General features: G+C 42.0%; 1 protein-coding gene across 6 annotated transcripts in view; it reads left to right on the top strand.

The window, feature by feature from the left end:
* The window catches only part of PLCE1 (phospholipase C epsilon 1), a 317,588-nt gene that overhangs the window by 224,205 nt on the left and 66,059 nt on the right, over positions 1 to 27,324 (top strand). For all 6 annotated transcript variants that reach the window (XM_077878324.1, XM_077878322.1, XM_077878321.1 and 3 more), the window contains exons 5-9: positions 5,580 to 5,725; positions 11,154 to 11,412; positions 13,053 to 13,258; positions 18,962 to 19,637; positions 26,738 to 26,920. In XM_077878324.1, the coding sequence (XP_077734450.1) occupies positions 5,580 to 5,725; positions 11,154 to 11,412; positions 13,053 to 13,258; positions 18,962 to 19,637; positions 26,738 to 26,920 (1,470 nt within the window). The remainder of the gene's footprint in view (positions 1 to 5,579; positions 5,726 to 11,153; positions 11,413 to 13,052; positions 13,259 to 18,961; positions 19,638 to 26,737; positions 26,921 to 27,324) is intronic.

The raw sequence follows: 27,324 nt of genomic DNA, 5'->3' as shown, positions 1-27,324 counted from the left end.
GCATCATGGTGTTCTGATCTTCACCTACAGTCTCTAGTCTCATCCTCACAATCCCTCTATGAGGTAAATACTATCATTCTCATTTTACTAAAGAGAAAATTGAGGCCGATAGCTAGGAGACTTGCCTCAGGGCCAGACACAAGGAAGCAGTGGAACAGGAGTGAACCTGGTCCACTGGGCCAGTGCCATGCTCTCCACCACAGTGCTCTCCACCACAGTGCTCTCCACCTCCCTGTGATTGCTCCTGCCTGCTTGCAGGTGGGTTACAGTTACACCTCCAGCTCAAGTAGGTTACAGATATGATGATCCATAGTATTGGACTGGTACTACACCAAGGACGCTTCTGCTCCGGGACAGTTCTCAACCTAAATGTGCATAAAATTCACTGGGGAGTTGTCTTAAAATGCAGATTCCTGGGCCCTGCTCTCAGAGAGCCTGGGTGAGACCTTGGAATCTGCATTTGAACAAACACCCTACTACTACCACTAGAGGTTCTGAGGCCAGTGGTGCGCATTTTGAAGAGTGCTGCCTAGGCAGGTGTGTGTGTGTGTGTGTGTGTCTGACAATGTGACCACAGTTCAAGCGTTATTTTAGGAAAGCTCCTGGAGGGCAGGTGCACCATGCACCACACATAAACTACTTCAGAACAGCTTGTCCAGGTTTTCATTGTCTTCTATGGACCCCACTATTCGAACCCAGCCCTTGCAGTTAGGGTGACCAGATACCCACCTCAAAGGATCATCTTTCCATGAAAATTGCTCCACATGTTCAAAAAAAACTTTTTGGCACCAAAACATTGGTCTCTTTTTTTCTGGACCTGGGAACAGCAGTAGGAAGTGTTCAAGCCTTTTCCCAAATATAATCTCTGACCGATTGGAGGCTGAGAATCCTCTCTGCCCGAGGCCTCCTGGGACTCTGGGTGGCCTGCCTGTTGGTCAGAGGCACCAAGCATCCCCACGCTGGAGATGTGGGAAAGATGGTCTCTGTCCTTGAGGACTTAAGGTCTAGTGGCAGAGATAGAACAGACCCATGTGAAAGAGTCATGCACACAAATATAATAAAAATAAAACATATGCAAGTCCTTGCAGCAGTGAGAGTCCCAGTGCAAATATAAGTTTCGTCTCAAGGTCCAGCGTAAGACAAGGCGAAACAGGAAGAAGCTGGATGTGAGTTGCGAGGTGAGCCATGAGAACAGCCTTCCTAGAGGAAGTCCGTTTTTTCCTTTGCCAGATCTCAGGGAGTGCTTAGGTAGGCATTGCCATGGGTGGGTGGGGCAGACCCCATGTCTGCCTTTTGGGGAACCAGTGTGGATTGTGGGGGCACCACAATGGCCCAGCACGTGGATGTAGCCCAGAAAGGAAACAGAGTGGGCCTCCTCCAGAAAGTGATGTTTTCATCAGATTCCTAAAGGCAGCCCTGCCTCTGACTTTAGGGGAGCCAGGAGGAAAGACAAAGGACCAAGCACAGAGAAGGACCCTGCCTGTGACCTGCCCACCTTCTCCTTCCATGCTGCCTTGTGTGAGGAATTCCACTATGTGTGGATACCTCAGACCTCAGGTTCAAACTCCATCCTCACCCCACGGCCACTCAGCCAGCCTTTGGGCCTAGTGTTATGATCTACCCACAGGAGGACTGATCCAGATAAAAGGCTCTCACGGGCCCAGAAGTGGGATTGAGCTGTTTTGGACAGGGAATTTGGGGTCTGCAGATCTACAGGGTCCCAGGTCTACAGGGGTGAATGATCTGTAAGTGGATGTACAACCTCTAGGCAGAGACATTCCCTTCCACCCCAACATGGGCCTTCTAAATCATGGAGCCCAGGGCAAGAATCTTGATGGCAGAGTCTGAGGGCAGTTTTGTCTAAGATAAGTAGGCATTAGCTAAACCAAAGATCAAGGATTGGGGGGTTGCCTTCCCATAGAAGACCCCTGAAATAAGAAAAGGCCTTGGTCATCTCCCTAAAAGTAGAGGTATGGGGGAGCCACGGTGAGGTTGGAGAACCAACAGGGGCCCAGGAGCCAAGGTAAGGATTTGGCTCTACAAAGGCCGTAGGCAAGTCATGGTGGGCCAGGGAAAGATAATCATGAATGGAGCAAGAACATTCCTTCCAATGTGAGCTTGTGCAATGCCAACAAGGTGTTTGATGTGAGGAGAGCAGGCTGTTCGGTTTGGCCTAAGAGTACTGACAAAGGCAAGGGCAGAAGAAAAGAAACATCAGGAGAAGAGCCGTTGTGAAAGAGTTGTAGGCATGAACCGGGGGTCAGGCCCTTGGGGTAAGCACAGAGCCTCTGGAGGAACTGTGGAGGAAATGGGCTGGGGGTCAGAGTCTGTCTTTCTTCTGTGCTGACCATTCAAAAAGGCGAAATAATCTACCACATTCAACACCTTTCTACTTCTAGGGATGCTCCCTAGGCTTGAGTCGTAGTACTTTCTATGTATGGGATTTTTATGTTTTTCTGTGTGATTTCAGTGTCCTGAAATTCTTTCTGGATTGCAACACATCCTATTTTCCACTTAGTAAATATGATCACCGTTTGTTTTGGGGTAACATTTTTCAGTCATTGCCAAATTCTCATGGGGCTTTTGGTGACATTTATTTTTCATAATTAGGACTGAAACTCTCATCACTTAATGCCCATGAAATTATGAATACATTAGGCCACAATAAGAATTATCCCTGATATGTCTGTAAGCAGATGGTGTATATGTGTGTGTGTGTGTGTGTGTGTGTGTGTGTGTTTATGATAACAGTGCTTACATAATCCCAACAACCAGACCCTGGGGACTCACACTCAGAGATGGAACGGCTGGTTTAAATTAAGTTTCCATGTGAAATACCGTATCGCTATTTTTTTCCTAGCATTGTGGGAAAGTATATGGAAAATGATTTGACAGATAGGAAATAAATCTGGATGCATGATCAGGATTGAGACACAAACCACGTGGTGGCCTGCGCCTGCTCGTGAAGCAGGCTTCTCCAAGGAAAGGTGAATTAACCTTTTCAGGCTGCTAGACTAGGAAGTCACTGCACGGTACCAGAATAGCCTGAAGGAGTCGTGACTTTCCAGAGCCACTGATTTGCCATCAATTTCAATTTAAAAAAAAGAAGCTAAAAAAAAAAAAAAAAAGAAGAAGCTAAAGCCATAGAAAGAATATAGCCAGAGGTCTCAAGAATTAATGCAATGAGTGTCTAAGGAACCATTTTAACTTTGGGTGTTATGCTATATGTTGGCAAATTGAATTCCAATTAAAAAAATATACAAAAAAAAAAAAGCAAATCACACAAAAGCAAGAACTGCACCAGAGCACCAGTGACAATCTTTATTGACAAAACAGTTTCTTGCTCTAGAGAGCCCGGGTTTCACAAAGGTGACTTCAGACTGGGTAAGCAGGTGATGAGGAGACCAGGCATCAAGACAGTGATCAAGGGATTGCTCATAGCTGCAGGTGAGAGTTTGGCTCCCAGAAGGTTCCTGTGTGCTCAAAACAGCTCCGGGAGATCAGAACAAATAGTTATCTTAGGTTATCTTCTTCCCAAGAGGCTCTGAATTCCTTCCAGGATGATCTGGACCAGGGCTTGTCCTAGGAGTCTGATTCCAGATCTGTTCTCCTGATGTTGCACAAAGTCTGGAGCAGGTAGAGAACAGAGATGCATGCTCAGAGTCCACTGGGCCTGGGCTGGGCTCAGGGGTGGCAGGTGGTCCACCACATTCAGCATTGCTGGCTGGTACCACAGCGTGACCCTGTTTTATCACCAAAGGTCCCGTTGCCACTATTTCCCCATTGTTTCCGTGTAGGAAAAGGAAAGGGGTGTTCAGCACCTATCTTTTCTGTCCTGCTTTTTTCTATGCTTTCATCATTTTTCAGTACTCTTCTTGGTATCTTCTCCTTTTATTCCAACTCTGTGTTCAGAGGTACTGCTCTTAACTGAGTGCTTAGAAAAACCTAAGTGGTGCCAAGTTTAAAGAAACTGTCACCCCTCATCAGATAAAAAAGCACCCGACTGGGAATCCTTATTTTGACATCAAGAATTGTGACCTCAGAAAGTCACTTCTCCCATGAGCCATAGATTCTTAATCTGGAAAAAATGGGTTTGGACTGCCCTCTGTGGTTGCTGCCAGCACTGAATGTCATTCATTCCTACCATTTTCTCGATGGGGGCGGGGAGGAGGTGGACTAGCCAAGGACCTTAAATTTTTTTCTGCAGTTGCCATGGGTGACCATGAACTCTAGTGTTTAGGCCTCACTGTCTCTCAGGCCAGGGAAATGAGCTGGCCCCAGGTTTCAGCACTGCTATTGAACCCGTACAGCTACTGGGGCTGTACGGGGTTAAGAGCAAGGCTTTGGTTTGTTAACAACTGAGTTTATCAGCCCCAACTTTAGCCAAGATGGAGAAAGTGACTTAAAGGAACACTAGTGTCCTAGCACCAAAGTATAGGTAGCAGCAAATAACCTTGGAGATTAAGCAGAGGATTCTGAGGCTGCATATCATAAAGCAGGGACTTAGTAGTGGGTAATTATTAAATATTATACACTAGTCCATATAGTAGAAGAAACTAATCCTATTAGAATAACCCTCATCCCAGAGCTTGTATATATACATTAGGCGTTTAGGGAGTGGTTAGTAGTGCCACCTCTGGGACACACACCTAAATTCAAAGTCAGGCTTTACTGCTTTGAGTGGAAGGCTTGAGCAAATTTCTTAAGCCCTCTGTCCTTCAGTTTCCTCATCTATAAAATGGGGATAATAATAATCCCTGACTCTTAGGTTTGTTGTGAGAGATAAGTTGACATGTGTAAAGTACTTAGAATAATTCCTGGCAACTCGTAAATGCTAAGTATTTGTTCTTCCAATATTACTTTGTCAGTTGAGAGGCATAATAGATAATGCATTTGTGAAGAATAGCTTAAATATATTTTTTGGCATTTTTTCATTTGATATTATGCATTTTACTATTTGATAGATATTCTTTAATTGATGGACTAAGTGCATTGATTGCATTTAATCTTGCTGTCCATCAGTCAAATGTATTTAAATTTATTTAAATCAATATTATCCTTAGGCCTTACCTAAGATTCTTACCATCTCATGGAATTTTATAGCTCAAGAGGGAGTTTACGAATTACCTTTGAGCTTCCTTATTTTAAAGATGGAAGATGATGAATAGGGAGAGGTTATGCAACTTTCCTAGAATCCCATAGCAAAACAGTGATGCAGTCTAGATAGAGCTTCACCTCAAATCCCTCAGCTGGGTCATTCATTTCCTAATACTAAACTGATTTTTTAAAAAGAAAACGTTTTCCTGTAAAACAAAACAAAACAAAACTCATTGAGGGGCATCTGGGTGGCTCAGTCAGTTAGGTGTCTGCCTTCGGCTCAGGTCATGATCCAAGATCCTGGGATTGAGCCCCATGTCAGGCTCCCTGCTCAGCATGAATCTGCTTCTCCCTCTCCTTCTCCCTTTCCCTCTATGATCTCTCTGGATCTCACTCTCTCTCAAATAAATAAATCAAATTAAATATATTCACTGAGTTTGCAGGATGCAGGCTCAGTGGATGACCCTGTCTGCATTTTCCAGGTGAGCTCCTGGGTGACATGGCTGATCCTCACGGCGGGCTCCATGGAGGAGAAGCGAGAAGTCTTCTCCTATTTGGTGCACGTGGCCAAATGCTGCTGGAACATGGGCAACTACAATGCTGTCATGGAGTTCTTGGCTGGTCTCAGGTATGGAAGTGCAGAAGATGGTTATCTGGATACCAGCCGAATGGCACTGAATTAATTGCCCTGGAAATCGCATTTACCCAGACCAGGCAATTGGTAGTGATTGTTTGGGGGAAATACATTATTCTTTGCTAACACCACAAATCTTGTCCCTCAGATATGCAGCAGAATTCAGTGCCTGCGGCCAGTGGCAATCCTAATTGGTTCTGTCTGCTCTGATCCCATGCTGTTGGCTGTGCTTGAGAAAATTATCTGGTTGCATAACTCCATCAACCCCATCACTGATCCCCACTTGCTCTCTGTGCCCAGTAAACTCCACCATTATCTGTCTTTTCTCAGCTCTGCCTGGAATTGCCTCAGCACTGTAGGCTCCCAGCCACTGACTGGGAATGGCTAACACTGATAACAAGCATTCAATAATGTCACTTGATATTTTTATTGAACACTAAACAATGTATCAAGCTTTGTACTATGCATTTCCTATGCATTAAATCTTTTAATTCTCAGAACAATTTCTTGGTAGATACTGTTATCCTGACATCATACAGAAAGAGAGAGAGAGAGAGGAAGGAAGGAAGGAAGGAAGGAAGGAAGGAAGGAAGGAAGGAAGGAAGGAAGGAAGGAAGGAAGGAGAGAGAGAGAGGAAGGAAGGAAGGAAGGAAGGAAGGAAGGAAGGAAGGAAGGAAGGAAGGGAAGGAGGGAGGGAGGAAGGGAAAAAAAAAAAGGAGGGAAAGAAGGAAGAAATGAAGAAACTAAAGTTAGGAAAAGTCATTCACCTGCGGCCACCTGGCATGTGTGGAATGTGAATGCAGGCAACCTTGATTTGAGAGCCCTTGTCCTTCACCTCTCAAATCCTGCTCTTATGCCTTCTCCCCTAAGCTAATAATAAGATTACCATTTTATCAATAAAGTCTCCTGCCTTATTCCCTTTCAGCCGCAGTCACCTGGCATAAAGTAACTGCCCCTCACTCTTGTGGGAGGCAAGGTAGTATGGGGAAGAAGGGTATAAGTCTGTTGGGTCAGAATAACAGGGAATCAAATCCTGGCTCCCCAGTGGAATAACTGCGTGATCTGAGTAAGTTTCTCGAACTCAGTGAGCCCCAGTTTCTTGATCTGTAAAATGGGGATGATAATAATAAGAAACACCTACCTCCTCACACAGGATTTAGTGAGATAGTATAAAGCGTTTGGCATACAGTAAGACTCCATAGAGTTAACCTGTTGTTAGTGTCTGAGATTCACCTTCCCAGTGAGGGTTCTCACTATAAATAGGTCTTTCCTCATAACATTATTGAGATTTTTCTTTGATTCTCCAGATCCCTGCAAAGGGATTCTGGGTTGGGTGAGGAAAGGAAAATTCTCAAGAGTTGGATTTTTTTTTTTTTTTGTCTTTTTGAACTTTTTTAACTAAGAATAAACTCAAATGATCCTGTCACTGGCATTTAAAATGGCCATACAAACGTATCCAGTATGGCTCAAAAGAAGGGAAAAATAGAAAAAGTACTGGGAGAACAGGAGATAATTTGGATGACTGGATTTTCTTTGTGATAAATTTTCTACAAAGAACCAGTGTTATTTTTCTTAAAAAAAAAAAAAGATCATCTTATGATAAAATAGTCCTTTTTTTTTTCTTTTCTTTTTCTTTCTTTTTTTTTTTTTTTTTTGATAAAATAGTTCTATGTTATTGATGCTTATCGTCTCTGCTTGGCAAGCTAGTGTTGCCTACTGGCTGGTGACTTTGCTTCTTCTCTTCTGGACCTGACAGTCCTCATAGCATGGTGGCCAGCTTGCTCCAAAGTGAGCAACAAGAGAGCAAGGCAAGAGCTGCAGTGCCCTTTATGACCTAGCCTCACACATCACACAGTGTCACTTCTACCATATTGTAGTGATCATATAAGACAAAGCACGGTTGATGGGGTCAGGGGGATCTATACCGTACCAGGAGGTGTGGATCATTGAAGGAAGCAATTATAAGTAAAAGATTTACATAGAACAATATTTAATCAATATTTGTCATTTTAAAATAACCCAAATGAGCATCGGTGGGGGGAATGAAGGAAATAATATGATGCATCCTTACAATGGAATATTATTTAGCAACCAAAAATGATGTTTTTGAAATATGTTTAATGTTATTGGAAAATAAGCAATATATAATGCATAAAAATATCTGGGAACAAGGCTGTCTTTACTTAATAACTTCAGCAATATTTAAACAACATTTATAAAATAGTCAGACCAGACATCTACAAATAGAATAAATACTGGAAGGAAATATGCCTAAAGTTGTCTGTGGATAGTAGCGCTATGGGTGGATTTTCCTTATTTTGGGTATTTTCCGGATTTTCTACAAAGAGCATCTAGTACCTTTATAAACATAAAAAGAAATAAGAGCTTTAAAATAATGTCAATTCTCAATCTAACAAAAAAAAAAAATCATTTGATCTGATCTTGCTGAGCTTGGTCTTTTGACCCCAAGTGTACCAGGATGGCCCCATTACCTACAGAAAGAGGGATGATCCAATAATGAGACTCATGTCATGTATTCACTTTGTTTATTTATACTTCCATTTCCTGCCCCCAAAAGGATTCTCACCAGTTTAATAAGAAACCAGTTTGTAGAACAAACTGGACTCAGTGCGGTGAAATCAGGAAACAATTTTATTTTTCTGTCTTTCTGACCTGCCTGATAAGGCCCTCCCTCCCCCGACTCTGGGTTACACCTTGTGAGGTCCTATAGCTTTCACAGTCACTGATTTGGTGAATAACTTGTCTCATTCTCTTATGCTCTTGAACATCAATAAATCTCAGAAACATACAGCCGTGCAAGAAAAGCAGGTTGCCTGCGTACCTCCAGTACGACACCACTTGTATAAAGTTTAAAAGCACACAATTCTGCATGCTGCTTAGTGATACATACGTATGTTGGGGAAACATAAAGAATTGTAAGGGGACGGAGAACACTGAAATACAGTTGTGGTCCCGTTCAGTGACGGAGGGAGGAGTGTGGGCTCATGGAGGAAAGCACCAGGGCCTCAATCACATTATTAATGTTTTATATTCTAAACTGTGAGATTAGTGCATGGGCGTTTGTCGTGTTGTACTTCTCTATGTCCTCTGAATGTCTGATATATGACATAATCACTTTTTAATCCAGTTCGATATAAATCAAAATGTCAGTCTCTCACTTGATTTAAAGCTTCACCCTTTCCCCACATTTCACAGCTCAACCAGTCTCAGAAACTTGCAGTAGAATGGGAGGATGGGGTTTACTTTTCTTCTCTCCAGCTCAGGGTCCCTACAGAAAAAGTGGGTGAGAGAAGAAAGAGGGGGGAAGTTGAGGTAAAGGGAGCAAAGGTCTCACTTGATTGGGACAGTTGTAATCTGACCCAGGTGCTCCCACAGAGAGGGATGTGATGTGCTTTTAGGGTTCCTTCCTAGTTACTCCTCCTCACTCCCCCTACCTGATGCCCTGTAGGTACCTCCCACTGCACCTTTAGCCAGCAAGGGGCAGGGTGGCCTTCATCCCCAGGATCCAGCTCTGGAGGTCCTGCCCTCGTAGACTCTTTCTGCTAGCATCCCTTCCTTTGGCTAGGAGGCCTTTTGAGACAGCTCAGCTGCAACTGCTCATCCCGGGGTCCCTTCCTGACTTACAGGAAATGCTCAGTGCTTTGCCCTCCCAAAGTTTGCAAATGCAACACAGGCTCACTGGAGCCTTCAGGCAGCTCTAGGCAACCTGTCATCTTTAGACTTTCCCAGGCAAGAGTCACACATCAGCTATGGGATCAGCAAACTCTGAACATAGGTCAACCTCTCCATGGAGTTCACTTGAAGCCTCTGCCCTGGCGGTGATCCTCCTCCTTTCACATAAAGTACTCTGACAACTCTATCCAAAGAAATACCCCCTACCTAGCTGCTCAGATCCAATTCTTCTGCATTGGCTGATGGACAGTTGTAGACTACAGATGGCAGAGCAGTTTGTGTGTCCTTGTGACATCCTGGTGCCTCTCTGTAAGGAGTTGGGGCACAATGTCACCTGTTGTTCTCCGCAGCAGTTTCTTTTCTTTTTCTTTCTTTCTTTTTTTTTTATGGTATATTTTTTATTGGAGTTCAATTTGCCAACATACAGCATAACACCCAGTGCTCATCCCATCAATTGCCCCCCTCAGTGCCCGTGACCCAATCACCCCATGCCCCCGCCCACCTCCCTTTCCACTGCCCCTTGTTCATTTCCCAGAGTTAGGTGTCACTGTCATGTGCTGTCACGCTCTCTGATTTTTCCCACTCATTTTCTCTCCTTTCCCCTTTATTCCCTTTCACTATTTTTTATATTCCCTGTATGAGTGAAACCATATAATGTTTGTCCTTCTCTGATTGACTTACTTCACTCAGCATAATACCCTCCAGTTCCATCCACGTTGAAGCAAATGGTGGGTATTTGTTGTTTCTAATGGCTGAGGAATATTCCATTGTATACATAGACCACATCTTCTTTATCCATTCATCTTTCAGTGGACACCGAGGCTCCTTCCAGTTTGGCTATTGTGGACATTGCTGCTATAAACATCGGGGTGCAGGTGTCCCGGTGTTTCACTGCATCTGTATCTTTGGGGTAAATCCCCAGCAGTGCAATTGCTGAGTCGTAGGGCAGGTCTATTTTTAACTCTTTGAGGAACCTCCACACCGTTTTCCAGAGTGGCTGCACCAGTTCACATTCCCACCAACAGTGCAAGAGGGTTCCCCTTTCTCCACATCCTCTCCAACATTTGTTGTTTCCTGTCTTGATAATTTTCCCCATTCTCACTAGCGTAAGGTGGTATCTCATTGTGGTTTTGATTGTATTTCCCTGATGGCAAATTATGTCTCCATAGCAGTTTCATCATAGGAAGAGTCCTATTTAACATTCTGTTATGCAAATAGTATTTTAAGATAATGTCCCTCAGGATGGGCCAGTGGCTTAATGTCAAAGCTGGATTTAGTTAAAAACAATTGTACAAAAGAAGCTGAAACAGGGTTTATGTATATCACTGAGGGACTGACCTAATTCAAGGATAACCTTTAAAAGATCAAGAGTGGATGGACCATGTTTTGTGCAGACAGTCCTCCATAAATATCTGTACAAACCAAATTACCCACTAAGTTTTTGGCTACAGCTGCCAGAAAAGCTCAAACCTAGGTTCAATGCCCACCTTCTGGAATTAACTCCTTACACACGTGTTATTTGTATCTGCCTGACTTAATTTTGTGTTTTGGTTTCTAAAAGTAATACATCATTTGGGGAAGTAGGTAGAGATAGGAGTCCTAAATAAATATTAAAACATAAGGAAAACTGAGGCAAAGAGAATGGATTTGTATGGAATTTAGGGTGTATACTGTAAACTGTATTATTATTTCTCCTTTGGTCTAAAAAATCATCATTTACTTGCAATAGGTCAAGAAAAGTTTTAAAAATGTGGCAGTTTATGGACCAATCTGACCTCGAGACCATGAGGAGCCTGAAGGACGCCATGGCTCAGCATGAATCTTCCTGCGAATATCGGAAGGTGATAACGAGGGCTCTGCACATACCTGGCTGTAAAGTGGTTCCATTCTGTGGAGTGTTTCTGAAGGAGCTCTGTGAAGTACTGGACGGAGCCTCTGGCCTCATGAAGCTTTGCCCGAGGTACAATTCCCAAGAAGAAACTCTAGAGGTGAGGCCTTTCAAAATCTGAAGAGTCATTGCTGCCAGCAGAGAGAACCTGCTGAATCTAGGTTATCTGTTGTCACTGTTGTGTTAAGTCCAACAGTTAGGTCCTTGGAAGTTCCAAAGAAAAGCATGTCAGTTAACACTGGGGCTTAATCTTGTTAAATTAACTTTAAAGGAGCAGTGTGTAAGTACAAGTGGAAATGGGGGTTGTTTTCTGATTTTATTTTATTTTTTTAAGGGATGACAGGCTTTCTTCTCTCATTGGGTGGGAATGTCTGGATGCTGAGGATAAAAGAAGTCAAGCAAGAGTATTAGCTTTTCAGAATTAGAGGGAGAAAGCATGGCAGGAGGTCAGTGCTGCCTTGCTTTCCCCCTTTGTGGGAGGATGCTGAAGAAGATGGCATCTCATCAAAAGACAAGCTCCAGATTCCAGGCCCTGCCTCAGCTCTCCCAGGCCCATGGCCTCTTGTTCCTGACTCTGAGAACAGAGAGGACTGTGTGAAATCTGACTCAGGGCATCAGGCATTGGAGAGAAGGGGCTTTGAGAAACTGGAAAAAGAAATGAAAGAAGGGACTAAACTAGGGAGAACTTCACCAAGATTTTTTTTTTTTTTAAGTTTTAGAGGTAGAGTTTAGTGATTCATCAGTTGTATATAACACCCAGTGCTCATTACATGGAAGGCCCTCCTTAATGCCCATCACTTAGTTACCCCATCCCCCCACTCCCCACCCCTCCCCATACCTGTTGGTTCCAAACCCAAATCTAGGATTGTTCTCACCTTGGCAACAGCATCACTACTGACCACACACACACACACACACACACACACACACACTCACACTCAAATATACCCCTTCTCAGTGGCTATGGGATGACTCCTAAAACTTCAGCCTCTTCTGTGCCACCTGGGAACCAGGGAATCACCTGGTGTCAGGGAAACAAGATCCTCTGGTAGGTACAGACACTACCAGCTTGCAATCCTCTGGCTTAAGTAGGGAGATAAAAGTGCAATAAATGGAGGAAAGAGCTTAAAGCAAGCCCCCCAAGCTATGCCCACACCAGCTCCCTCACATCTTAAAAGCAGGGGATGCCACATCCAGTGGCACAGCAGGAGCTGTTACATTTAATGGTCATGAATACACGCGGTAAGATCTTTAAAACCACCAGGAAGTCTCAGTGCTACCGTCGGATATGTGAGAAATAAAGCAAAACGTCATCCTTTCTCAGTGTTTTCCTTGGGCCCCAGGAATTTTATCTGGTTCCACAGAATAATAGACTTTTGTCATGGTTTTTCTCAATTCTCACTACCAGGATAAAACAACCCTACCCCTTTTCTGTAAAGTGGCTAATCTTCTCCCTAGGGAACCTTGAAATAATATTGCTTTTTGTGTTGTAAATTTAAAATGGAGTGTTGATTCCTAGGGGGACTAAAGTTGTCTTAGCAGAAACAAGAATGAGTTCTGAAAGTTCACGTGGTGAAACGAAAATATGTTTTTCCTGGAGACTCTGTCTTCTTCTTTCAATAAAATAGGCACAAATGCCATTATTTATGACTACTCTGATTTTATTTCCCTACCCAAGTAGGTTATTTAGACATAGCACATGAACTTGCAATAACAAATTCTTGGTATGTTTTTCTGTAGTTTGTAGCAGATTACAGTGGACAAGATAATTTCTTACAACGAGTGGGGCATAATGGCTTAAAGAATTCAGAGAAGGAGTCCACTGTCAACAGCATCTTTCAGATCATTAGGAGCTGCAGCCGAAGTCTGGAGGCTGAGGAAGAGGACAGCCCCAGTGAAGGGAACAGCTCTAGGAAAAATTCTTTAAGGGACAAAGCCCGATGGCAGTAAGTTTCACATTTTAAAAAGAGAGATGCTCATTTTTTCTTTTTCCTATTTCAGTTTGGTTTTGGGTGGACTCCTAACAAAAACCCACCACCTCTATTAGGAAGCCATGCTTTATGTTCCAACTTAACCAATTCTGAATTAGAATTTACCTTCCTAATTTGGCTGCTTTGTTCTAGGATTATTGCTCATAATTTAACTTCTTACCACCTATTATCTCTTTAAAAAGAACCAACTAGAGCTATCCTGTCATTTCTTAAAATTCGGCAAATTAAAGTTCAGGATTAGAACCATGATATTTTATTATTTCATAGCTTCTATAAAATTGGTTTTTATTAATTACTGGGCAGGACACAGGGACAGGTGTTAAAATATTTTTAAGTCAAATATACTGATTTATGAGGGCTAGAGTAATACCTGGAAGCCAGTAGTTTTAGCAGCTCCCCTAAACTTCTGGGTGATTGTAAATTAGGTGATTTAAAGATCTCACTTCTAGAAGCATAGGTCTGCAAGGTGTCATCTGTAGCTTTGTAATTGTTCAGTTGGTTCAAATGCTCTTTATCCATGGGCATTGCTGCCCCACTAGACATGCATACCCACAACCAAATGAGAAATTTAGAAATCAGCAGTCTTGGGGCATGTGCTGTGCCTCTTCAAGGCCATTTGCTCACGGTGAAACCTAACTCAAATGGCAGAGCCTGCCTGGTCCAGCTGGAGTAATCCTCTAGGGCCTTCCATAACCATTAGGTCTACTGACTTTGACATCTTTGCAGGAAAGATTTTATCTGTAGTCAGTACTCATGAGTCATACCTTGCAGTTGTCTTGGAGTCCTTATACACACTTGTATGCATTTAGAAGACATTTTGGTTTGTTTTACAAAGGCTTTCCTGGTTGTCTGTGTGTGAGCCTACACTGGGAAGGGCAACAGTGTTTTTAGAAAATAATTTCTTTGCAGTTGGAGCACCAGATCTTTAGAATCTGTTATGAACAAAGAAATGAATGCCTTGTGTCTGAATACCTAATGCCATTTTGTTTTGAGGAGGGAGGTAAACCTATATTCCAGATTTCTCCAAAGGACCCAGATGCTCAAAGAATCATCTTACCACAGTTTCTTAACCCTTAAGTTCAAATATCTCACAAGTAGCTCCTATCAGTTTTTTGGTTGTTGTTCTTTTTAAGATTATCCCAAATCAAAGATTATTTGAAAGTTTTCTCACTAACTGTTGGCTGATCTTAGCAATCTAGATACATAGAGAGGACCATCAACAAATAAACACAGGTCTGCACAGGAAGGGCCTCATAACCATTTCAGTCCTTAATCTATATCTACCTCTATCTACCTATCCATGTTTATAGGTATGTAGGTATATACCTATCTCCTTCCACAAAAGATTTCATAGATGCTTATAAGAATAAATATAAGTAGTTGAGGATATTAAGGAAAAAGGGAAACAGGAGAGGAAAAAGTAAAACATACTGAAATGTATACCATCTCCTACAGTGACTAAATTTGGTTCTGAGAATTCTTAGTGACCAAAGGAAAGAGAACATGATCCATGATAAGTTTTGCAGTATTTGTAAGAAAAATCAGACAGGTGATTTAGAGAAGAAGCATGCCTTTTCCCCAGATTGAGACCTGACTGAATCCCTTTGTTAAATCCTGCTAGAAGGGAGACATCATCCCTCAATAGATCAAGTAATGAATTTCGTATGGCTCTTCTTTATAACAACATTCTCTTGGGGCTGTGTCAGGGTACAGGGTGTTACTTAAAGTTACTTAAAGGTGTCAACCTTTCTTTCTTTCTTTCTTTCTTTCTTTCTTTCTTTCTTTCTTTCTTTTTTATTTTTAAGATTTTATTTATTTATTCATGAGAGACACAGAGAGAGAGAGAGGCAGAGACACAGGCAGAGGGAGAAGCAGGCTCCATGCAGGGAGCCCAACGTGGGACTCTACCCCGGCTCTCCAGGTCTTCAGCCTGCGTGGGCTGAAGGCAGGCGCCAAACCTCTGAGCCACCTGGGCTGCCCTGTGTCAACCTTTCTAAAGTACTTTTAGGAATGCTGCCTTTGATTGAGCCTTAAAGACCTAGCCTCTGAGTTTCCCTTAACATTATATTTTTTTTAATTTGGGAGTTCCTTCACTGATACATTCCTTATTTCATCCCATCACTTCTGAAATTTTTATTTCCAATTTTCTGCTCATCCCCTGTCCTCTTTTTTTTAATAAATTTATTTTTTATTGGTGTTCAATTTGCCAACATACAGAATAACACTCAGTGCTCATCCCGTCAAGTGCCCCCCTCAGTGCCCGTCAGCCTGTCCCCTTTTTAATCATTTTATCATCTGCATCCCAAGATCATTGCTCTTCCACTTCCCATTTTAAGCAGTCTAATAAGGGGAAAAATTTTTAAATGCAAATATCCTGTGAAGCCATATTGAAATCACATTAAAGCTATGTCCCTCAGTACCAGTCATAGTTTTTTTTTTTAACCTCAAGTGACTGCTTCTCTGAAAAGAACCACTGAACACAAAAGATAGGGGTGGGGGTGTTAAAAGAATTCACTGAAACTAGATCAGCGGGCACTGTTTCCGGGACCATCTGCCAGGTCTTGGGAATCCATTCCTGAATCAGAGCCCCCTGTTATCATTTCCAGCACAAGGTTGTATATAGCAAAGGGATTTCCAGATTCCAAGACCCATAGGAACCATGCTTTGTTGTTGATTTGGCTGAAACAAAGACTCTATAAACAATAACCTTCAGCCCTGTTCATGTGGCAGCCACCTACTCTGTGGAAATTACACCAAAGAAAGAAGTGACAATCTCATAGTCTTTCCTTCACCCAGCCTGCAGGGTTCTCTTATAATTTGTCTCAAATCTTTCACTCCTCTGCCAGAAAAATCCATTTGAAGCACTCACAGAAACCCCAGGAAAGTGATGGTAAAAAGTTCAAGTCCTCTGCAGTAAAGGAATAGGGTTGAGAGAATCTCAAAATGTCAGTGGCATCATATGGTCAACCTGTCCAGCTCCCCTGTATGGATGAAGAAGTGGTGCCCAGAGAGGTGAGGTCACTTGCCTACAGATGGGATGCCTTCAGAGCTGGGGCTAAGCCCGGCCACGTATTCAGTGCGGGACACAGTCTTTTTTCCTGCAGTGTTCAAGGCATTTCTTACCACCATAGAGGGGCTAACCCTCAGCTTCTTTTAACTTCTAGTTCCTGTAGATTAGGAACATCTGAGTTCCAGAAACACTTCAGTTACCCTCTGTATGACCTATAAAGCTCATTAATAATGACTTAAAATTTGCCAGCATGGAGAATAAACAGCTTTGCCTGGGTGAGTATGTGAAAGTCATGGAGGCTTAAAAGAAGTGTGTGGTGCCATTGTAGGGAGATGGAGATTCAGAATATTAATATGTGTAGAAAAGAGTGTGTGGTCACATAGGAGCTTCAAGTTCTTAATATTGTCGTCCCTCTTTGAGATGATGCAGCTTAAGAAGGATATGCACATTTGAAGAAATTGGATATAAGTAGATAACAAGTTCAGACAGAACCTTAGAATGGAGGCTGCATGAAATGATTAAGAGCTCAAACTTTGCGGACACATTGCCAGCACTCTATGTCACCTGAGTGGGTGACTTAATCTCACTAAGCTGAAGTTTTGTTTGTCTGTAAAATGGGAATTGTAAAATGGGAATGGCCATAACGCATTATAGAGTTGTTGTAAGGATTAGATGGGATAAGCAGGTTTACATTGTAAGTGTCACATAAATAGGGCTGCTGTAGTTAATGGCTGCCATCACACCCTTTGGTGCCAAGCCAAGGCATCTGGGGGCCTGAGCACTTAGGTGGCATTTGGCAGTAGTCACCATTTTAGGACCGCTCCTCAGTCATGATCCCCCTCTTTACTGAAGAGAGCTGAATTCTGTCTGCCCTCTTACTCCAAAAATCTCCTTGAGACTTGCCTGGAAGATTATCTGATCCCAAAGAGATAGAAAATAAGAAAGCTGAGCAGAAAGAAGTACAGTATCTGAGAAAAAAATCATAGTTACCATTTCACACGCACACACACACACACACACACATTCAACACGCAGGCCCAAAATAATAAAAGGACAGGAAACCAGGTATTCTCCATAGAAGATGGTGACAGACCAGTCCCAACCTTACAAACACCCAGCTCAAAACATCCTTTAGATCACAGACTGCTTCAGGCCAGCCCAGACCTTAATTAACATGGTCTCTGCCACACCACCGCTGGCTTTGCTGGGGGTAGTTGGGACCCTCCTGTTCTCTCTCTTCCTGGGCTAGTACCCATGACCAATCCCATGTCTCTGACCTGTAACAAAGAAAGCCATTTCCCACTGTCTGCCCAACGTTGAATTGAAGCCAGTTTATCACTCGAATCCTGACTTGAAACTTGGACACCATTTCCACAGTAAAGCAATGTTTGGGTGGCTACACTTTGAAATATTGACTTTGCAAGTATAATCGAGACGATAATAATATTAGTAACATTTAACATTCCATTATTTATTGAGAGACTACTTTTGAACAAACACTGTCCTAAACACATATATTAAACTATATAATCTTCCAACAGTTACATTTGACTCAGGATCTCATATCTCCCAGGGCCAGGATTTAACCTCAGGCAGGCTGGCTCCCAATCATCTTTATGGTCCTATAATCATATTAACTTTGTAGGAAGTAATAAACAGTTATGAGGAAAATACATAACCAGATTGATTAATAGCCCGCTTGTCCCCTTGTATAAAATTTTCTTCAGGTTGGGCAGCCCCAGTGGCCCAGCGGCTTAGCACTGCCTTCAGCCTGGGGTGTGATCCTGGAGACCGGGGATCGAGTCCCATGTCAGGCTCCCTGAATAGAGCCTGCTTCCACATCTGCCTGTGTGTGTCTCTGCCTCTCTCTCTGTCTCTCATGAATAAATAAATAAAATCTTTTAAAAAAATTTCTTTGGAGAACATTAGAAAAATATTTATCTGTCAATTTATGGTTTCTAACTGACCAACACTGCAGAACTTCTTTGGGGGATGGAGTACAAACTTTCCTTCTTTTTCACTCCTTGGTCATCTTCTTGAGTCATAGAACCTAAGCCTGACAAGGTAGTTTCTTTGCTGGTAAACACATTTTTGATATTTGGTTCCTAAATAACCCTTTAAGTGCCGCCTTACTCCTTCTTGTAAACCCACAGAAACTTGTCTCCTGAAAGACTCTGGCACAGAAATGCATAACATTCACCATGTGATCTACAAGACAAAGCTACTAGTTACCTTCTCAACGTAAACTTACTTTGTTACCAACAATTGTCAGTTTTATCTTGGGCATTAGTCCTGAGAAGAATGCCTTTTTTTAAGCTTTACTTATTTTGATTTGAGAAGGGGGTGGAGGGACAGAACCCACCTGCCTGCTATCTCTCTCTCTCAAATAAAATAAATAAGTAAAATCTTTTAAAAAATTCAATAACTTATCTAGCAGTCCCTTTCCTTGTGCCTTTGGTCAGACATATTGCTAAATACAAGCTTTTAGAATGCAGCTACCAAAAATCTACTCTGACCTTTAGCCTTTTATATTTCCTATGCTAATTTGAATTCGGGTGAAGTGAAAAATGATGCCTGGTGTCATTAAAAAGCTTTATGTTCTTACTTCTGATTAGAAGACAGACCAAATTTCTCTCTCTTTCCGCTAGATTTATAATCGGAGATTTGTTGGATTCCGAAAATGACATCTTTGAGCAATCCAAAGAATGGGACTCTCCCAGCTCAGAAGAGCCTCAGAAAGCCTTTGACCATGGGACAGAGCTGATCCCTTGGTACGTGCTGTCCATCCGAGCAGATGTGCACCAGTTCCTGCTACAGGGCGCCACCGTCCTCCGCTACGACCAGGACACGCACCTCTCTGCCCGCTGCTTCCTCCAGCTTCAGCCTGACAATAGCACCTTGACATGGATAAAGCCCACAGCTGCCTCCCCGGCCAGTGCTAGAGCAAAACTCGGTGTGCTGAGCAACACGTCTGAGCCTGGCAAGTTCCCGTCACCAGGCAGTGCCGGACTAAGCGGCCTGGCCGAGGGGGTCCTGGATCTGTTTTCAGCAAAGGCTGTGTACATGGGACACCCTAGCATTGATATCCACACTGTGTGTGTCCAGAACAAACTCGGTAGCATGTTTCTCTCAGAGACTGGCGTGACCCTGCTCTACGGGCTCCAGACCACAGACAATAGATTATTGCACTTTGTGGCACCCAAACACACTGCTAAGATGCTCTTCAGTGGATTGCTAGAACTCACGAGGGCCGTGAGGAAGATGAGAAAGTTCCCTGACCAGAGGCAGCAGTGGCTGCGGAAACAGTATGTTAGCCTCTATCAGGTAAGGGCGCAGCCTTCCCCCTCTCCTCAGTACCTGATTCTCAAGATATTAATCTTGCAAAACCACACTTGGACTACCAGGGTTTGCTCTCACACTTGGTCACCTACTACCTGAGTGATACTGGGCACCTTTGTCTTCGCCTCTCTGTGCCTGGCTTTCTAATCTATAAAACGAGAGCGATAACAATACCCCGTCATAGGATGGTTATAGGGCCCAACTGAGTTAGTAGGTGTAAAACCATAATGTCAGCTGCTGTGTATAAAGAATAGTGTCTGGTTTGTCGTAGATCCTATTAGTATTTTGTATGAACTCAGCGACTGGTCATTGTACTCCTCACGTAGGAAATAAACTAGTTAATACAAGCATTTTCACTTACTCAGTTTCCATCAGAAGTATTATGGTGGGAATGTCTTTATTATTAATTAGGGATGAGCTGATACATTGGAAGCCTTCCTTTTGGAAACTGAAATCCAGCTTCATCACTTAATATGCTACATGACTCTCAGAGCATTAATTTACTGTGTATTGCTGCCTCACTGTAGAACTTCTAAGTTTAAAAGAAACCCTCCCAAATGTGGGACAACTCATACATGGAGTTCTGCCTCACCGGGTTTCTGTTGGCAGCCGCCCTGAGGAGGCAGTTTCTCACAGCCAGCTGCTTAAAGTGAGTGTGTTTCTCATGAACCCTAAAATTATCAAGTATTTCAGCACTAAGGGTGGCAGCAGGACTGGCCTGAGTGAGATGTGAGAAGAGACACAGGCATTACCTGAGTAGCATACTTGTAGAGAACAGAGGGCAGATTGCTGAGAAAGTGAGTCAGAAACCCTACCAGAGGGGGGGCACTGTTGGTGGCAGTGCCAAATGGGTTGTATCCAAATATTCGGTTTTTCTCTGTTATGCATTTCCATCTTTTGGGCAAAAAATTATGGTTTTTTACTAGTCTCATAAAACAAATAGAACTATAACTTATATTACTCAAATGACTGATTTCATGTACTTTTCACATTTCTCACACATTTTCTCCCCCCTGGGCTGTAAGTAGGGACATATATATAATGCTCCTCTTTCCCCTTTCCCCACACCCATGCAATACTTATGAGAGCATATCCTGAGTAACTAACTAGTAATTGATTAATGAGCACATAGGCCTATGGACACGATCATGCTAGTACTGCACAGCACAAAGGCTGTTTCAGTTAACTCATCTTTTTTTTTTTTTTAAAGATCTTATTTATTTATTCATGAGAGGCACACATGAGAGAGAGAGAGAGAAGCAGAGACACAGGCAGAGGGAGAAGCAGGCTCCATGCAGGGAGCCTGACATGGGATTCGATCCGGGTCTCCGGGATCACACCCCGGGCTGAAGGTGGCGCTAAACCGCTGAGACACCGGGGCTGCCCTCAGTTAACTCATCTTAAAACAGAAACCAAAACACATGCTTCCTGTCCACTCTGCAGAGAGATTCCAGTGTGGTCAGATGCTTGGAAAAAAGGTCTTCAGGAGCTATTGTAAATATTGATTTTTAGTTATAATCATTTCTCAGCCTTCCAGAATCATATAAATCCATTCAACCTGGACATAAACCAAAGTCTCAGAGCTCAGTTAAAGTCACAGTCATAAACCCAACATGGTTTATTTGCTCCATTTATTCCCTTTTTCGATTTTATAGCATAAAGTAACTGAATCAACACCTAAGGCATACTTGGTTTCTCATTCACCCTGGCAGCCTTCAGTTTTTGCTGAAGGAGGCACCAGCAGAAACCAGGAATAGCAGAAAAGGTAAAAGGCACTGCAGGTCAGTGACAAAGGAAGGGACCTGGAGGCAACCCAGTCCCTCCCAGTTGCAAACATAGCTACAAACCCCCTGCCTCCATCCCTCCACCACTGCTTGGAAACAAGCTGTTATGATGTAAAGGCAAAACAGCTCCCTGTACCTCAGCCACTTCTGAAAACACAGACGTTTTGAACGATCTAAACATTGTTCTGCGTGAGCCACCCAGAAAGACAAGGCAACATGTCTCAGAAACAGATCCTCAAGATTAAAAAAAAAAAAAAAAAAAAGTGGAAAAGGTCAGTGAATGATTAGTTTCCCATTATGTAGACAAGCTCCCAAATTGTCTCAGAGAACATCAAAAAGATGCTACCAATGTGGTACTTGGAGAACAAAAAGTCAAATAGGCAACCTGTTAAATGCCCCTCTTGGTGACTTATAATACTGCTTAGCACACTAGCACACTAGCTCCTGAGAAGTCCTAAGGTACAAAAGAAATTAATTTAAATGTATTTATACATTAAAGTACTTATGAACAGTCTTGAGTTCTTCTAAACTTATGTTAAGAGCCCTGTAAGAGTATTTCTTTATTCCCAGTTTGGAAAGGGCTTATGCAGAAAATAATCTTTCTGGGGCACCTGAGTGGCTCAGTTGGTTGAATAACTGACTCTTAGTTTTGGCTCAGGTCATGATCTCAGGGTCATGAAATTGAGCCCCATGTCAGACTCCATGTTCAGCATGGAACCTCAGCTGGGTTCTCAGTTCTGCATAAGACTCTCTCCCTCTCCCTCTGCTCCTCCCCTCTAAAATAAATAAATAAATATTTAAAAGAAAAAGAAAATATAATCTCTCTGACTGGAGTCCTCTTGTGTGATGAATATATGTGAAGTTGCTCTTTTTTTTTTAAAGATTTTTTTTATATGAGAGAGAGCATGAATGAGGGGTGCAGAGGAAGAGAGAGAAGCAGACTCCCCACTAAGCAGGAGCCTGATACAGGGCTCAGTCCCAGGACCACCTGAGCCAAAGGCAGACCCTTAACCTACTGAGACACCCAGGCACCACATGAAGTTGCTTTAAAATACAAATATTTTAGTACTAGTAAATGTATTTGATCTAATGGAACTAGAAACAGGAAATAAAGCAAAAGACAAGAAGAAACAGTAACATTTGTAATGAAGCCTAAGAATACAGGAGAATAAAAGAAAGTAAGCCCCAGAGATTTGATGTGGGGTATGGGACAAAGACTGGTATCATAAGCTTTGGCTTGAGGTTGCATGGGCAGAGCTGAAAACCCAAAGTATTGGGTATTTGAAAAGATCTCTGGGAATCTGAAAAGATTCAAGACAGGGTTCTCAGGTGAACTTCTGTTGTAACTAACATGAACAGATTCTAAGTGTCTTCGAGGGGAAAAAAAGAATTTATTTAAAGGATTAGATTAAACTGTCTTCAAAATATGATATGGAAAGATGATGCCAACAGATAAAAGTGCATGAATATTTTTTAAGGAATCAGTTTCCTGATCCTAATATCCATATGAACTTCTTTTAGTTTCCCATATTCCTAGGCTTCATTACAAATGTCACAATTTCTTGTCTTTTGCTTTATCTCCTGTTACTATTTCCATTAGAGCAATTTATGTTTACTAGTATAAAATGCTTGTATCTGAAAGTAACTGTTTTCTAAAACTGAGAATGTAGTTTCACTTACAATAGACTGTCTTCCAAATTAAAAAGAGAAGGTACATCCTTCACCCACCCCAATGAAGTTTATTGTTTTGTACATAATAGAAGAAAGAGTCAAACTACATTTCAGTTCCCAGAAAGTCTCCTTTAAAGATTAAACAAAGACATATGCCTTTTCCAGGCCTAAAATATTTCTATTAAGAGTAAAACTTGGGATCCCTGGGTGGCCCAGTGGTTTGGCGCCTGCCTTTGGCCCAGGGCGCGATCCTGGAGACCTGGGATTGAGTCCCGCGTCAGGCTCCCGGCATGGAGCCTGCTTCTCCCTCTGCCTGTGTCTCTGCTTCTCTCTCTCTCTCTTTCTCTCTCTCTCTCTGTCTATCATGAATGAATGAATAAATAAATAAATAAATAAATAAATAAATAAATAAATAAATCTTAAAAAAAAAAAAAAAAGAGTAAAGCTTGACCTTTATTAGGTTGTTCTGAATTTGGAAATACCAAAGCAGTAGAGGCTGGTTCTTTTATATACATGGTATGGGTCTATTAAATTTTTTTATTAAAGATTTTCGTTTTTTAGAGCAGTTTGAGGTTCATAATAAAATTGAGAGGAATGTACAGAGATTTCCCATAAACAACCTTCTGTCCCCCATGCATGAATAGTGACCCCCACTGTCAATATCACTCACCAGAATGGTACATTTTTTTTTAAACAAAGGATGAATCTACATTGATAAATGACAATCCCCTAAAGTCTATAGTTTACCTTAGAGTTCATTTTCAGCACTGTATATTCTGTAGGCTTACACAAATATATAATGACATATGTTGATCATTATAATATCCCCCATGGAGTATTTTAACTGCCCTAAAAATTCTCTGTGCCCTGCCTATTCATCTCTTATTCCCACTCTACCTCACCCTCCCCTCCTCCCCTGCAACCAGTGATCTTTTTACTGTCTCCATAGCTCTGCCTTTTTCAAAATGTCATATAGTTGGAATCATACAATATATAGCCTTTTCAGATTGGTTTCTTTACTTAGCATTATGCATTTAAGATTCCTCCATGTCTTCCCATAACTTGATAGCTTATTCCCTTTCATTGCTGAATAATACTCCATTGTGTACATGTACCATAGTTTATTTATCCATCTACCTACTAAAGGACATCTTGGGGCAGCCCGGGTGGCTCAGCAGTTTAGCGCCGCCTTCAGCCCAGGGCGTGATCCTGGAGTTCCAGGATGGAGTCCTACGTTGGGCTCCCTGCATGGAGCCTGCTTCTCTCTCTGCCTGTGTCTCTGCCTGCCTTTCTCTCTCTCTCTCTCTCTCTCTCTGTCTCTGTCTCTGTCTCTGTCTCTGTGGGTCTCTCATGAATAAATAAATAAATAAATAAAATCTTTAAAAAAATAAAAAAATAATAAAGGACATCTTGATTGCTTCCAAGTGTTGGTATTATTAATAAAGCTCTTGTAAATATTCATGTTCAGGTTTTTGTGTAGACTTAAGTTTTCAACACTTTTGGGTAACTCCCAAGGAACATGATTGCTGGATGGTATGGTAAAAGAATGCTTACTTTTGTAAGAAGCTGCCAAAGTGGCTGTGCCATTTTGCTTTCCTACCAGAACGAATCCTTATTCCCATTATTCCTCATCCCCACCAGCATGTGATGTTGTAAGTGTTCTGGATTTTTGCCATTCTAATAAGTGTATAGTAGTATCTTACTTTAATTTGCAGTTTCCTGATGATCTACAATGTGGAACATCTTTTCATATGCTTCTTTCCATCAATATCTCGCCTTCAGTCAAGTATCTATTGAGGCCTTTGGACTATTTTTTTAGTTGGGTTGTTAGTTTTCTTATTGTTGAGTTTTAAGTTTTCGTTGTATATTTTAGATAACCATTCTTTATCAGATGTTTCTTTTGCAAACATTTTCTCCCAGTCTGTGGCTTGTCTTCTAATTCTCTTGACAATGTTTTTCCCAGAGCAGAAGTTTGAAATCTTAATGAAAGAATCTATTAAATTTCTAAAAATGAGTTAGTTAAAATCCATAGGTAAAGTGTTTACAAAATTTCTTTCAGCATATGTTATTCAATAAGGTAGTTAAAATTTATTTATGAAATTGTTTCATGAAATGTTTATTCCACTTTGAAGTCAATTGTAGTGACTTGTTAGCAGGGAGCTGGCCTGCCTCAGGAAGGAATGATCTCTAACCATTTTTATTCTCAGTAGCACTGTATTCAAGATTCATTTTCCAGGGAGGGAGATTCTGATTGGCTTATTTGGATCTTGTTCTAACCATTGGTCAAGGAAGAATGTTCCACCTTGATTGATAGATTCAGACTATATCCAGTGGAAAAGAGATAAAGTAAAATTGAGGTATGGTTAGAGGAAAAAGAAATGATTAAGGAACAAGCATAAATCCCAGATATCCATCAGAGATCACCAAAAGGTTTCCCACATCAAGCATCCAAATTACTCAGCATCCTCAGATCCATAACAGGATGCAGGAAGTGGAAGGTCACAACTCAAGTCATAAAATCACATAGCTATTGAACTTTAGGGTGAAGGAACAAGCACACACACAAAGACCCTTTTGTTATTTACAGAGTGTCTACAACCAAAGCAAAATCCATTTACAGTAAGTACTTCTTTGGAGTTGCAAAGGAGGGCTGGCCTAAAATCTTGCAGAAAGTAAAGATAGTAAATTATGGGAATTAATTTTAAAAGGTCCATGTTATGTAACCTGCGATATATCATCCATATTGTCTTTAATTCACATGTGACATTTTATAGTTTTATTAACTGGCCTCCTGACTTAGAGAAGTGTTGGCAGTTGTTTAACAAGTAAATCTCTGCTGTTCCTGTGTATGTTGCTCCGAGTTACCCTGTGAGAAACCACTATTGTGAAGCACTGCCTGCCCCTTAAGTATCTTTTTGCTGCTCACAGTATCATAATATGCATGCTGTTCTGCATGCCCTGGGCTCTCTCTCCTTGGGTATCAGTCACTCAAGAGGACAGCAGCCCATTTTTTTAAATGTATTTATTTTACTGAGTATAGTTGTTGACATATAATGTTACATTAGCTTCAGGTATACACCAACTATTTAATAATATATTTTCTCTGTGGTTTTCTTCCCAGAACCCTCTGAAGCAAATTTCTCATATGCCACATACTTTGTATTTCAAGTCAAATTGTCCCAAGCATCAAACTAGGTAAAAACAACCAACCAACCAAACAACAACAAAACAAAAACCTAGGATGATGCAATACATATAGAACTTGATCTTAAGTAGATTCACACACACACACCGTCAGTCCTCCAAAGCCCTAATTTGCAAAATGTATCTTCCTGAATATTCCTACAGTGGTAATTCTGGAATGTAACCTCTGAAACTGGAAAGGAAGTTTGTTTTAATCCCATTTGAACAGTGGCCCCTTAAAGCACATCCCAGCAGGGATATGACTAGGACAACAGAGGACATAAGAGTCCTGATGGGTAGGAAACAGCCACTTGGGTGGCCAGATCTCTAGTCTTCTGTAACTGCCTGTGCTCCTCCACCTCTGGGAATTTACTAGAAGCCATTCATGTAGTGACTTCCCCATTGTCTGCTGTTGCGTTGTGCATTCAGAATGTGATTGTTTTACAGGAGGACGGACGGTATGAGGGCCCAACTTTGGCTCACGCTGTGGAGTTGTTTGGTGGCCGGCGATGGAGTACACGCAATCCCAGCCCTGGGACATCTGCAAAGAGTGCTGAGAAGCCCAGTGTGCAGAGAAACAACACCTTGGGCATAAGCACCACCAAGAAAAAGAAGAAAATCCTTATAAGGGTAGAGTGTTATTTATTACACATCAGACCCAGTCATCCAGGACTGTCTTATGGTCCACATCAGCAGAAACTACTTAGCACATTTGGGTTGGGGGCAAGATGAAACAAATGAAATTCAAGTCCTACCAAGCACCTCCTGGCGCCAGGACCAATTAGGAATTATGTCAACACCTGGAAAAGTCAGGGGCCAAAAACAGTGAGGACTCAGTAAGAAACATTGTGAAGCCATCCACAAAGTGCCATGGGAGCAGACATGAGGAAGATCCAGGGCTAGGATGCAGGCAGAAGAGGAAGCTTCCCGGGAATTGGACAGATGGGTCTTGAAGGATGTATAGGATTTATCAGACAGACAACAAAGGGGAAAAGCATTTCTGGCAGAGGAGGCAGCAGGGAGGCACGAAAGAC

This window comes from Canis aureus, chromosome 29 (genome assembly GCF_053574225.1).
Source record: "Canis aureus isolate CA01 chromosome 29, VMU_Caureus_v.1.0, whole genome shotgun sequence".
Classification (NCBI taxonomy): domain Eukaryota; kingdom Metazoa; phylum Chordata; class Mammalia; order Carnivora; family Canidae; genus Canis; species Canis aureus.
The sequence above is the reverse complement of the archived record's forward strand: the minus strand, read 5'-3'. Positions and strand labels throughout refer to the sequence as shown.